Source organism: Chrysemys picta, chromosome 3 (assembly GCF_011386835.1).
Source record: "Chrysemys picta bellii isolate R12L10 chromosome 3, ASM1138683v2, whole genome shotgun sequence".
NCBI lineage: Eukaryota > Metazoa > Chordata > Testudines > Emydidae > Chrysemys > Chrysemys picta.
The window spans coordinates 74,809,639-74,824,456 of NC_088793.1; the positions used below are offsets into that span (position 1 = coordinate 74,809,639).

At 43.9% G+C, this 14,818-nt stretch overlaps 1 protein-coding gene across 5 annotated transcripts in view; it reads left to right on the forward strand.

Moving 5' to 3' along the window:
* The window catches only part of FHL5 (four and a half LIM domains 5), a 55,550-nt gene extending 43,222 nt beyond the window's left edge, over positions 1–12,328 (forward strand). For all 5 annotated transcript variants that reach the window (XM_065588218.1, XM_065588219.1, XM_008164868.4 and 2 more), the window contains one exon: positions 5–12,328. In XM_065588218.1, coding sequence (XP_065444290.1) covers positions 5–156 — 152 coding nt within the window. In that variant the 3' untranslated portion in view covers positions 157–12,328. The remainder of the gene's footprint in view (positions 1–4) is intronic.
* The last annotated feature ends 2,490 nt before the right edge of the window (positions 12,329–14,818 follow it).

Below are 14,818 nucleotides of genomic sequence, written 5' to 3' on the forward strand. Positions count from 1 at the left end.
TCAGCTCTTGGAGGTGCCAAATTTATCTCATTTGAAGAGCGCCAGTGGCACAGTGACTGCTTTAATTGTGTAAAATGTTCCATTTCGCTGGTGGGACAAGGATTCCTCACCCAGCAAGATGACATCCTCTGTCGCGAATGTGGTTCGGCTGCATAGTTAGAGAGAGAGACGTTATTCTCGCATGCTGTAACCAAGTATTTCCTTACCCTGCAGTCAGAAATTCATTTAAAGGCCATAAGAGTTATTTAGTCATTCAAGTTGCTTTCCACCAGCAGTTCAATTCTATCACAGTGCTCAGCTGCTACATGCATGCCTTATATCTTGTAAAAAGATTTTTACACAGTTCTGGTTAAGAAAACATTTCCAAAGAAATTTCTCTATATATTTTAATGGAAATACAGTATGTTTGTCCTTGTAAAACAGTGCACTCTGCTGTTGGGAGCTTTAGAATTTTATATTATATAATCCAAGAACGACTATGAAAAATCTGTATTTGGAAGACATAATAGATGACCTCCTTGAAGAAAACTTATACCAGTACTCTACTGATGCAGACACTCAGGTGGAAAGAGGTGGTGCATTCCCCGCTGGGCCACAATATTTAATCTGAACAATGTCCCCCCTTCTCTCTGTACCTCAAGGCTGCTGGGCAGACAAAGAAGGCTGCCAGCAAAGCAGTCATTTCGCTATGTGCAGAAGGTAGGGGGTTGTTGTACAGAAAGGAAAGACTTCTACCACTCCAGAGGGGGTGCTACTTCTCTGCCTTGTAAGACAGAAAGGAGTAGGAGAAATAGATGCCCACCAGCAGAGAGAGTCAAGAGTTCACTCCATGGCCAGGAGGGTCAGGTGAGGGGACAGAAGACCATTTCCTCCATAATTTACACCACTGAATACACTATAGGGCAATTAAAAAGCTGTATCATCTTTGCTCCAAGTTGTAAGTCAGAATTCCTTTGCACAGCTCTATGCTTAATCAATGACCCACTCACTTTTTCCAATTTTCTGATTCTCAGTATAATGAATGCTAACTAAGCAGTTTGCAAAAATGTGGGGCTTAGCCAAGCAATTAATTGTGTGTCCAAAGTTTCAGGTGCATATTCGTAGATGGTTTTTGGAAAAAGTGTCTGTAAATGACATTTTCATTACTTACACTTCATAGTCGCTCATAGCAACAAATTTCTGTTTCTCTATTAGGACACATTACTAAGAACTACATATAAGTTGAATAACATGGGCGGGGGGGAAAGATTTCTTTACATTTTTTTCATGCATTATGATTAAGGAAAAGAGGAATTGCCAGACTGTATCAGATCAATGGGCCCATCTAATCCAGTATCCCATCTCCAACAGTGGCCAGCACCAGCTGCTCCAGATGAAGATGCAAGAAAATCCAGAGTGCACAATTATAGTGTATGTTGCCCATCCTGGTAGTTTCTTACTAATACCTACCACCAGGGCATGCCCTAGACCAAATGGCACCCCAGGCAAAGTGCCGCGATCGGCCGAACCTGAGGACGAGGCAGGTAAACAAACTGGCCCAGCCCGCCAGGGTGCTTACCCTGACAAGCCGCGTGCTGGAGGTTGCCAACCCCAGTCTAGAAGGTTAGCGAATCCACATACGAAATATCTGAAACATTTTACTTCAAACATTCTATTTTCCCTATTGTTGCTAACAACAAAAACAACCCCCAACGCTGGGCACCCCAGGCAGTCACCTGCCCCTAAATCTGGTCCTGCCAGCACTGAGTGGTCGGTTTATGCTCTGAAGCATCAAGGCTTATATCCCTTCTTAAACAAACAAACAAAAATCTGTTCCAAGACTAGTGATTTGCAGAGCTGAACTACAGCCCCTTTACCAAAATTAGCTAGTTTTAGTTAAACTTTTTTTTTGCTAAGTCATCTTTTCAGGATATAAATAAATAAAACTACACTTTAATCTGCCATCGGAATCAATGAGCTCCCCCAATCAGAGCGCTAATGTATAGTTTAACGCTAACATGTCTTAAAACTGCAACTGCCTTTTTAATGCCGTCAGACCCTGGTCATTGGTGGACAGGATCAAACCTGGGGCTTCTGGAGCTTATTGCATGAGCCTCTATCGCATGAGCTAAAAGCCACATGGCCCTTAGCTAAGGCTGTAGAGCTGCCTAATTTTATCTCTCTCTTTAAGTGGTCTTGGTACCACTAGATGGGACAGAACACCACACTCAGTACGTGAGTGGGTTACACCTTGTCTACACTAGGATTTTAGTACATACTAAACATACACCTCTTTTCCTAGTGTAAACATGGCTTGAGAGTCACCTTCCTGTCTGCCAAGCCACCTCTCTCTTCTCCTGAAAACCCATTTTCCAGAAATTCATCCATCTGTCTCATCATGAATAGTTTCTCCTTGCTCTCACTTTAAACTGTGATCTAATATCTTATGTGTTTGCCTTGTCTATATTAAGACTGTCAATGCTTTAGAACAAGGAGCATGACTTACTCATTTTGTTAAGAGCCATGTACATTTACCAGCATTATAGCAATGGTTTTTAATAATATTTTCATTACAATCGATAGGCCAACAGAACAATGTAGTTTTGTTCCTATATCTCATTTATGTCACTTTGAGAGGATTTAATCTGCTTGCTGAGCTTTTAAAGTAAAAGTGTCTATATTAAAGGCCAAGTAGATTAGTGTTACAAATGTTCCTTCCCTTTGTTCCACGCTTTCATGTCATTAAACTATCATTATACTGAGCCATTGAGAATGGTGCAATGAAATACTCGAGGGCAGGTTTTGTACCATTTACCACACTCCTGATGTGTTTTAAAGCACATCTTACTCATATTAACTTCAGGAGCACATGTGTCCTTTTAGGAGCTGATCCAAAGTCTATTGCCGTTAATCGGAGTCTTTTCTTTGACCTCAGTTGCATTAAGATCTCATTCCTTATTTAATTGAAAGTGATAATTACATTAAGAAGACAAAAAGAAAAGTACACTATATGAAAATAGGCCAGTGCCAAACTGCAATAGTATAAAATCTATGTGGATAATAACTAACAACAAGTATATAACTCTGTTTTCTAGTCAATAAAATATTGATTTTTTTTTTGCTTAATGTGGTGTTGGTTTAGATTTTTACTGTCTTCTGCTAGGAGAGCTTTTATCAGAGTTTATTTTCTGATTTGCTTTTGGCTTTCTGTTTTACTCCAGCTGCTTGCCTTTCCTTTCCTTTCTTATACATCAGATACAGAATCTTGATAAGAGTCAGGATACCATAAATAGAAGTAGGTTGTGTAGCCTAAAAAAAGAATATAGCAATGGACATGTATCGGTGATATTCTAAAAATGTTCAATGACTGATTAGAAATTAGCCCACTGGTATATGTCAACTGACCCACAGAATTGTAAAATAAAAATTGACAAATAACCTGATGTGACCATTACCACTGGATATGGGATCTGCACGTCATTTAGTTTGGGGTGGGGGGTGTGGCTCTAATGATGTGGTTTAGGCCCATCTATTCAACCCTGTCTGAACGATGCTCTAGTTCAACCATAAATTGATGCAGGGTGAAATTCTATGGCATGACATATGCAGGAAATCACACTAGATCAGCAGTTCTCAAACTGTGGGTCCCAAAGTGGGTCGCAGCCCCATTTTAATGGGGTCGCCAGGACTGGCGTTAGACTCACTGGGCCCTGGGGCCGAAGCCAAAGCCCATGCCCGACCGCCCAGGGCTGAAGCCGAAGCCCGAGGGCTTCAGCCCTGGGCAGCAGGGCTCAGGTTACAGGCCCCATAACTGGGGCTGAAACCCTTGGGCTTCAGCTTTTGTCTCCTTCCCCAACCCGGGGCAGCGAGGCTCAAGCTTCCGTCCCCGAGCCTGGGGTTATGGAATAATTTTGGTTGTCAGAAGGGGTGTTGCGGTGCAATGACGTTTGAGAACCGCTGCACTAGATTATCACAGTGGTTCCTCTTTTTTGGCCCGATCGTCTATGAAATAAAATTTCTGCCAAGACTCATCCAATTTTTTTTTTAGAAATACATGTTAAATTGTTTACCTATTTTTCATAGAATATGGCATATTATATAAGCTTACAAGAAGTGGAAGATTGGACAAATGACCAGGGAGGAGTATAAAAATATTGCTCAGGCATCCAGGAGTGAAATCAGGAAGGCCAAATCACACTTGGAGTTAAGAGTAACAAGAAGGGTTTCTTCAGGTATGTTAGCAAAAAGAAGAAAGTCAAGGAAAGTGTGGGCCCCTTACTGAATGAGGGAGGCAACCTAGTGACAGAGGATGTGGAAAAAGCTAATGTGCTCAATGCTTTTTTTGCCTCTGTCTTCACAGACAAGGTCAGCTCCCAGACTGCTGCACTGGGCAGCACAGTATGGGGAGGAGCTGACCAGCCCTCTGTGGAGAAAGAAGTGGTTCGGGACTATTTAGAAAAACTGGACGAGCACAAGTCCATGGGGCCGGATGCGCTGCGTCCGAGCGTGCTAAAGGAGTTGGTGGATGTGATTGCAGAGCCATTGGCCATTATCTTTGAAAACTCATGGCGATCGGGGGTGGTCCTGGATGACTGGAAAAAAGCTAATGTAGTGCCCATCTTTAAAAAAGGGAAGGAGGAGGATCTGGGGAGGTACAGGCCAGTCAGCCTCACCTCAGTCCCTGGAAAAATCATGGAGCAGGTCCTAAGGAATCAATTCTGAAGCACTTAGAGGAGAGGAAAGTGATCAGGAACAGTCAGCATGGATTCACCAAGGGCAAGTCATGCCTGACTAACATAATTGCCTTCTATGAGGAGATAACTGGGTCTGTGGATGAGGGGAAAGCAGTGGACATGTTATTCCTTCACTTTAGCAAAGCTTTTGATACGGTCTCCCACAGTATTCTTGCCAGCAAGTTAAAGAGGTATGGGCTGGATGAATGGACTATAAGGTGGATAGAAAGCTGGCTAAATCGTTGGGCTCAACAGATAGTGATCAACGGCTCCATGTCTAGTTGGCAGCCGGTTTCAAGCGGAGTGCCCCAAGGGTCGGTCCTGGGGCCGGTTTTGTTCAATATCTTCATTAATGATCTGGAGGATGGCGTGGACTGCACTCTCAGCAAGTTTGCAGATGACACTAAACTGTGAGGAGTGGTAGATATGCTGGAGGGTAGGGAAAGAATACAGAGGGACCTAGACAAATAAGATGATTGGGCCAAAAGAAACCTGATGAGGTTCAACAAGGACAAGTGCAGAGTCCTGCACTTAAGACGGACGAATCCCATTCACTGTTACAGACTAAGGACCAAATGGCTAGGAAGCAGTTCTGCAGAAAAGGACCTAGGGGTTGCAGTGGACGAGAAGCTGGATATGAGTCAACAGTGTGCCCTTGTTGCCAAGAAGGCTAATGGCATTTTGGGCTGTATAAGTAGGGGCATTGCCAGCAGATCGAGGGACTTGATCATTCCCCTCTATTCAGCATTGGTGAGGCCTCATCTGGAGTACTGTATCCAGTTTTGGGCCCCACACTACAAGAAGGATGTGGAAAAATTGAAAAGAGTCCAGAGGAGGGCAACAAAAATGATTAGGGGGCTGGAGCACATGACTTATGAGGAGAGGCTGAGGGAACTGGGATTGTTTAGTCTGCAGAAGAGAAGAATGAGGGGGAATCTGATAGCTGCTTTCACCTACCTGAAAGGGGGTTCCAAAGAGGATGGATCTAGACTGTTCTCAGTGGTAGCAGATGACAGAACAAGGAGTAATGGTCTCAAGTTGCAGTGGGGGGAGGTTTAGGTTGGATATTAGGAAAAACTTGTTCACTAGGAGGGTGGTGAAGCACTGGAATGGGTTACCTAGGGAGGTGGTGGAATCTCCTTCCTTAGAGGTTTTTAAGGTCAGGCTTGACAAAGCCCTGGCTGGGATGATTTAGTTGGGAATTGGTCCTGCTTTGAGAAGGGGGTTGGAACTAGATGACCTCCTGAGGTCCCTTCCAACCCTGATATTCTATGATTGTCAAGTCTGAAGATCTGAATGCTTTCACATTACATAAATGAGTGCTAAGAAACAACAAACTAGACTACAACAAAGGTTAACAAAAGTTCTGTTCACCATCAAATTAAGATTTTTCTGCTCTATGCCATCAGCTACTGGGATTTAATAAACAAAATATTATTTACTTTCAGATTACTGGTGTATAACCCTGAACCTGGTTCTGTTTTTTTAACTAAATCTCAGTGTTTGTTTGAAAGCTTATATCTATATTTGTTTTTTCTAAGCCATTTGAGTAGGAATGGGCAGGAACACCAGAAAATCAAGTGCATGAAAAGTCATGGATTCTGCAATTTATTATTTTATTCCACAGTTTTTCTTAAATTCTCAGTTTTATTTTTTTAAGTGTGTCTAGGTCTCTTTCTTGTGTACGTACAACTGCCCAGTGGAAGATATTCATGTTACTTTTTGCACGATGAAGATAATTTTTCCTATGTACACTGATGCACTATGTTCTGTTCACTTCAGTTCAGAAAACTGTCTAGCTATAAGACAACCTATGCAGGGAAGGGGGGTGGGGAGAAATTTGGAGGGTGTACATTTTTTGCTCCTTTTGGGATATATAAAGGTGGCTTGAAATAGATTTGGTTGGTTGGTTTTAGTCTTTTTAAAGCCTTTTTTCCCTTGCTTATTTTTTACATTAGAAATTCTGATCACATCTATCTAGAGCTCTGTGGGTAACTAGAGATCTTAGTTCACATCACATCTACCTGGAGCTCCATGGGTAACTAGAGAAGTTAGTGGGATTATAAATTCATAAGAAACTGTCAGCAGAGTAATTGCAAAGTGGAGACTTTTTCAGACTATAAAATTTGGCGGGGGGGGGAGTGTTGTAGTTTTTTTATTTATTTATTTGATTATGGACTGGGACTCAGGCTAGCTGGGCTTTGTTACCAGTTCTGCTACTGGCCTGCTGGGTGACTTTGGGCAAGTCACTGCCCTGCTCTGCGCCTCAGTTTCCCCACCTATAAAATGGGGACCTCCTTTGTAAAGCACTTTGAGATCTACTGATGAAAAGCGCTAGATAAGCGCTATGTATTATTATGAACATCTATTTTGCCTAATGTCTAATAAACACTTAGGAGAAAGGGTATTTTTGTTAAAGATTGGCCATCCCTTCACATGGGGGATGAGCAGGCTCCCAAAAGTCCTTCAGCAAAACTAGGGAAAACAAGACTTGATCATTCTGGTGCTTCAAAAAATAAAAACTTTCAACCTTCTGGATACATTATAAAATGAAGAAAAAAAAAAGAGGGGTGAGGCTCAAAGCAAATTCTTTAACATTTCCTTTGTACGTAGTGGTGGTGTTGTAGCTACGTTGGTTCCAGATAGTAGAGAGAAGGAGGGTGGGTAATATCTTTTATTGGACCAGAAAGCTTGTCTCTCTTTCCAACAGAAGTTGGTCCAATAAAAAATATGTCATCCACCTTGTCTCTCTGATATCAGGTCATCTTAAACAATAGCGGTAGCCAAAGTATTAATTCACTCCTCCCAACCACACTCACCTCCATGAGCTGAGCTGAATTTCAGTGCCTGTTGGGATCCATTTCACATGATCTTCATTTTTTTTAAAACCACAAAGACAAAGCAAGAATTTAGTCAAACATTTTCCCAGGAAGGGTAACAGTCTTGGAGTAGTAAGCTCTAGCTATCAATGCAGATGGCCATAAAAGGTTGTTAGTATGAGGAATAGCACTGACCTCAACAGATACCAAATTTGTAACTAAAACTTTGGGCCAAATTGTGCCCCTGGGTCTATGCACACAGAAGACCTCTGCATGCTGATCTCTGTATTGCAGCTCAAGAGGCAGGGTCAGCCAGCTCTATTTATAGGCACAGATATAAGGTTATTTGGGTGACCTTTGTGCATTCCTACACTTCCAAAAGTTTGGGTTTCTTTAAGTTTGATCTTAACTCTTGAATTTCCGGGCTTTCTAATGATGGAGGTTTTGTTTGCTTCATTTATTTTTTTAAATCTCAACAGTCTTATATATTATTTTAATCCTTAAATTACGATAGGCAGTCTCAACCTTACTGCCTTTTCCCCTCTTGAGAATGTGTATTATTGAAGTGACAAGCCAGGCGAGGGAATATCTTTTATTGGACCAGCTTCTGTTGGGGAAAGAGACCAGCTTTCGAGCTACACAGATCTCTTCTTCAGTTGCTCACCACTTCCTATTATAAGACTCTCTTTTTTTCAGTTGCTTATAACTTTGCCAAAATCTAACCATTTGGGCTGAAATTTCCCATGCTGAGTACCCGCCTCAGGCTGATTTGGGGGGGAATATTTCAGCAAAATGATTCAGCGCTTCTGAGAATGAGGCTACCGAAAAATATAATGATTTGTCTGTGTTAAAAAATTCTGGTGATTGTTTTTTTTTGAGAAGCTCTAATGCCCCCATGCTTTGGATCATGGACTTGAAATTTACGAGGGGGTGGCCTTTATGCCTTTTGCCATCCCTGTGAAAATCTATACAGATTTGGCCAAGTAATAAGCCTTTGAAAAGTAGCAGTTCACACAGGCTCAGTAGATGCTTAGGAAATCAGCTAAAATTTCCAAAGATTCCATGCGGGAGAACATGCTGGAGCCTTCCACAACTCCTATTGTTGACTAGACTGCATATGTGCCATCCCCACAAAGCAAGTGAGCATGCTGCAGCCCAGGGCTATGGGATGAGGAGATTGGAGCACTGTCCCTGTAATGGCTGCTCCAGGCTCTGCACCAGAATTGACATCAGGGAGCCTGTCTCTCCTGGGCTCTCAACAGCTCTTTCTGCTGATGCCCAGGCAGCCTGAAGAAAGAAGCCATCTGCTTCAAATGCAGATGGGAAAAAAGGCTGACTCAGGGGAGACAACCTTGTGCGTACGCATTGTGATGCAGTCTTCAGTTACGTGATCATATACTATGCTTTCCACAGGACCCCTGGCTTATTCAGTGCAGAGGATGGACCTGCCCTGAGGATGAATCAGGGTTTTATAGTGAAGGAGGCTGTTGTCTGTTGGACCCCTGCCTTGTTTGTTACAGAGGTGGGAAGGCATGTACCTATTGCACACACTGGGAGGCCTGGGTTGAAAGATGTGCAGTGAGTGAGGTGGGGGTTGCAGGAAGAGAGGAGATGGTCTCATGACTATGGCAGCTGACTGCTTCCCTGGAGAACTAGATTATATCCCTGCCACTGCCATAGAGGCCCAAATCTCCAAGGTATTTAGGCATCCAACTCCCACTGAAATGTTTTGAGAGCTTGACTTTGCAACCTTAGTAATGTGCTTTAAACATAGTTTGTTGGTTGTAACTGAACAGGGTGATTCTTTGCCTTTAAGGAGTAGTGGGGCTCAGGGCCAGCCAACCCTGTTCCGTGACATAGCCCCTTTAAGGGAATAGGTGTTTAAGAGAGCAGCAGACCAAGCAGGGGGATGGCGCCCTGTATTAAGCAGGGAGCTAACTCCTAAACAGGATAAAATTCAGCTGTTAGTTTCTTTTCTTTTCTTTTTTTTTTTTGGTCATGTCTTCATACTGCTTCCCATCACATCAGGCACATGCGATTTCTGGATCGATGCACTTCACCAATTCACTAGAAGAGCAATTGCGCTAAAGTAGCTGGCATCACAGGCAGATGCTTCACACTTTGAGGAACTCTGCCATAATCACAGGCAATAGGGCCAGCGATGTAGCCCCACTTGATCGTCACGTCTCTAGACTGGTCAATTCCAATGTGGACTCGATTGAGGTGTTCCATATAGTCCAGGGCTGATTGGCACTGGGTGTTGGTGCTCAACTGATGGGAGCCAGAATGACTCTGTAGCCTGTGCATTCTCTTCTCCTTTTTGCCATAACTGAACCCTAGTCTGTTTGGGTGACAATATTAGAGGTTTAAAGGTGATAAGAAAACTTTGTCATGACTTCAGCCAACTCAGCATTGGTATTATATCACATAGTGGATCTGTGCATTGCCTTGCATGATTGACTTGACTAGCAACTTCCTGGCATATATCAGGAGAAGCAATATCTAAGGATCTAGAAGCCATTGATGTGGATAGGCTTAAGGCATCCTATAAGATAGCAGCAGGTGGTGTTAAGCACTTGGTCTACCTTCTTGGAGTGAGGAGATTGTGCCCTCACTGCACAGGTGTATTCAGCAAAGGAGTAGCCAGTGCGGTTGATCACAGAGTGGATGGATCTACACCCCACTTTGATGTAACCAGCTTGCTGAGAATGTTATGTCATATCCTAACCTCGGCTTTAGGTGTCTCAGCAAAGGCTCTAAAGAAGAGTGTGTGGTCGAGAATAACACTAAACTATATGGGATTTATGGAATGAGTAAATTTCATCCCAAGCTAACTGATGTTGAGTTCACATTTGGCCTCTCAGTTTTTGAGATGGAGTGCACTGACTAGCATTTTATCTGTGTTTGCGTGCGTTTGGTTGGCTGCATAGTACTTGCCTAGGGCGTTAAGTGCATTCACCAGAGTACTCTCTAATGTGCCAACCTCCTTGTGTTGTGTGTTGCTGGACAGATCATTTGCATAAATAAAGTACCTAGTGCCAGGGTAGCTTGGCTGGTCATTGTATAGATATTGAATAATGTAGGTGCTAAGACACTACCTTGAGGGAGGCTGTTCTTCTGTCATCACCATCAGTTCTGTTTGAAACCAAAGTTCACAGAGGATTTTCTGTTCTCCAGTCTGGTCTGTATTATCTAGTTCTCCATTTGAAACAAAAGTTTTGTGAAGTGCGGGGTCTACATTACCATGAGTGCCTTATGAAGGAGCCCACCATGATTGACTGTATCATAGGCAGCTGAGAGAAAAACACTGCTCCTGCAATCAGTCTCCTTTCATATCCATCTTTGATACATTTTTGGGAAGTTCAGAAGCTGTCCAGTGGATGACCAGCCCAGGTGAAAACCAGCCTGTTTGTTGATAAGAAGAAGTTCAATAATTGGAGTAGTCACTCAAATAATTTTAAAATATCACACATGAATGAGTTAGGGCAAAAGTTTTTTGGATCAGGCTTCATAAGGGCCACTATCTCAGCTTGTTGCCAAATTTTCGGTATCTTGAGCTGGATGAGACAGATATTGAACACACTCAGGAGCTACTTCCATGTGTTGGAGGGCTGAAATTTTTGATCTGCTCACTTTGAAAAGTCATCTAGGCCTTTGATTTCCCTGTTTTCATCTAGGCCTGTTTTCAGGCCACTGATGCCAGTGTCCAATTTCTCCATGGAGAAAGGTGCTGTAAGACCTAGATTGCTTGAGGTACCGAGGGATTTTTGCCAAAGTGCTGACCAATTGGTAGTGATCCACTTAACCTTCCCATTGAGTAGCATTTGATTGGCAATCTGATCAGCCGAGATGTTGAAATGTCCACCTGTCTTTGTATTGCTGGGGAGTCTACATATGGTCGACCACACTTTTTTGCTCTGATGGGTCATATCCATGGATTCTCTCAAGTTCTGCCAGCATTTAAGGTGTTTAGCTGTTAGTTGACTCCAGGGAAGAGAAAAGGAGCTCTGTGAAACAGGGCTGGAACTTGGTTACTGGTTTGTTGGGAAAGTTGGCTTGACTTATAGCACAGAACCAAGGTGGAATTCCTTCACTGGGGGAAGCAGCATACAGCCCCACAAAAGAGGGCTGTGGAATCTCTTAGTGGGTGAAGGGTTTGGACCTGGAGTGCCAGAGAAGGCTATTTTTATATGGATTTAATAAATTGGACCCCAGGAAGGGGGCTATTACTTTAACTATTTCAGGATGCAAACAAGTGATGAGGGGAACTAAAAGGGAACTGAGGATGGCACACCTGCAGTTCCACAAAAAGGAGGATTGCACTCTGCCACAGAGTGAGTGTGAGTGTGTGCGCATGTTAAAATTCTGCCCCCAGCTTCAGTAAATATGTTGGTATAACTGCCAGACTTTTCAAAAGGGCAAATAATTAAGGATTTACATTAGCTATTCAGTCACTTTCGCTAAGGAACAAAGTGATGAGGAGCTAAGTGGCCCTGTGATAATAAATAAATATGTATTCTGTTTTGAATATACATCTGGTATATTCTATCAATTACCCACTAGATGGCACAAAACTGCTGCTGTCCAAGTGGTAAACAATGCAAAAATATGTTTTCTTCTTCCATTAAGCAACCGCAATGATGCAAACCTGATACCGAAAAGAAAACTTCATACAAACTCGCAGATGTGCACATCAACATAGCTCTACTGACTTCAACAGAGCCATACAGATTTACACCAGTGGAGGATACAACCGGTTACTTTGTAATAAATTAAACTGGCATCCTTGACTATTCAGCTATGTATGTAGAAATTTATTAACCCTCAAATGAATTGCCCAGATGTACACATTAGCAACTTTGTGCTTGGAAACTAGGCTAATGGGTGTCTGATGGGGTGAACTCACCCCACAGTGGATGGGGAAGGGTTAACTCCTCACTGTGGGTAGAGGAAGCCATGTCCCCATGTCCCTACCAGGCATGCTTCAGGTGTAGCAGCAGGATAAGAGGGAGCAGCCTGGCTCAGCCTGGGCTGACCGCTGGAGAGGAAGGACACTCCGTGCTGGCTCCTGCCCAGGAACCATTGGAGCCCCAGACCGTGGAAGCCAGAGGTGCCGAGACCAACACGGATGCCCAGCTACCCGTGGACACCCCAGGGAGGTCCGAGCTACAGGGAGTTTCACCGACCGAAGAACCCAGAGAACCCGAAGATGCACAGATCACAGACTGGAGTGACAAGGTAGGAAGTAGCCTAGGAAGGACAAACCATTGTCCTGAGGCCAGTCAGCATGTTGCGGACGAATCCCTGCTGACCCAATGGCGGACTCGCTCACCACTGCAAGGGTCCTTTGTGCGGACTCGGTGAAGCAGGGAGGGCCCAGGTCCCCCTATCTGGCCACCCCACTGCCCCTCGGGTGGCGGCCCACACATCCCCCCCCCACACACGCACACACAAGTGGCTCCTTGACCATACAGTCTCGCTTGGAGGGCAACTTTATTGACTCCAGCCGCTAGGCTGTAAAACCCCACCCAGAGGATGACTTTATTGACTCTGGCCACTAGGGCACACAGCCATGCCCAGAAGGTGACCCTATTGGCTTTGACTGCTAGGCCATACAGACCCATCTGGAGGGAGACTTTATTGATTCTGGCCACTAGGCCATACTACCATGCCTGGAGGGATATCTCCATTAACTCGGGCTGCTAGACCTGGCTGCCGGTGAACCCAGTGGATCATTAATGACTCTGGACGCTAGGCCTTACTGCCCTGTAGACCCAGGGTATCTCTATTGACTTTGGCCATTGGGTCTTACTGCCTTGCAAACCCCAGGGTATCCCTATGGACTCTGGCCACTAGGCCTTACTTCCAGGCAGAGAAGGGCTGTCCATCAGACGTGGGTCACGTGACCCTATTGCCATGATTCCATAGACTCCAGCCAGTAGGCCTTAAAGCCCTGCGGATCAGGGCATCTCTATGGATTCCTGCCCTTAGGTCTCACGGCCTGGAGACTGAGGACAGCTTGAAGGACCGGGTGAACTCACCCCACACTGCACAGGGTCTCACAGGGTGCTATAGAAAATCCTAAATTAGAGCCGGATTCTGCCACCCTTACTCACATTGAGTAGGGCTGTATTGCTTGAGTAGTCCCATTGACTTCAAAGGAACTATTTCCTGAGTCTGGAGCTATTTAGCATAAGTCAGATTTGGCCCACTAAATTGGGACCATCGACTTTTTACAGTAGGGTTGGTGGAAATATATAATTGTGATACTGTTCTTCATGCATAGCTAATTGCTTTTGTATTACTGAAGCTTTGTAAAGTGGTGCAAAACCATGGTCAATGGTGGAAATTCAGCAGTGACACCAGGCTGATTGCAAGCCCAAAGAAATACTGTTAAAACTGAAAAATAAATCAATCTGCGACCGTGAGCCTCAGAGCCCAGGTCGTCTGACTCAGACTTGTGCTACAGGGCTAAAAATAGCAGTGTAGATGTTCCTGCTTGGACTGGAGCTTGGGATTGGAAAACCAGTGAGCGGGGAGAGTCTCAGAGCCCAAGTTTGGAGTTTGTCAGGCAATGTGGCCAGTTGTTTGGCAGAATCCAGATTGAAATTCAGAAGTTCATTGAACAAATCATTGTGATACAAATGTAGCATTAATGGCCATATTATAGCTACAACTGCTCTGCACAGTTCCTACCCTGTTTGTCTCTTGCTCAGGGATAGACAGGAAGGAAGTTACTGGAGCCCTTAAAAGGATGCAGCTTACTTTTCCCCTTGCTGACCAGAGAGGCTAATCAGGTGCAAGTTGGAAAGATGGAACAAAGACCCTTCAGCTCTTTCCTCCAACTTGTTTGCAGTGAGGAGCATCTAGCAAACAGAGACTGGCGCTCCACACTGAATACAAGATCTAGACCCAGCAAGGTCTAGGTAAGGGATTTTCTCCCTTTTATTAGCATGGTGAATAAGATAAAGACACAGTGTAGCCCTTCATGAACAGCCACAGAACAGCACTGGCATTGTTGTATCAATGATCTGGCCAAGAGCACAACTCAGAGTGTACTTTGACCAGTATGCCTTAAGTGCAGTAGGAAACCTGCAACAAGATACTGAACATGTGGAAGAAATACACACACCTGCCATTGACACAGCATCCCTATTTCAGAGATTGCTTTACGTATATAGTGAGGCTAATGTATCCAGAAACCCAATCCAAGTTATCTGATTCTTTTTTCAGTTATACCAGATTGTGTCATTGGTACGAACTTGTATAGTACTATTGGTGGGATTG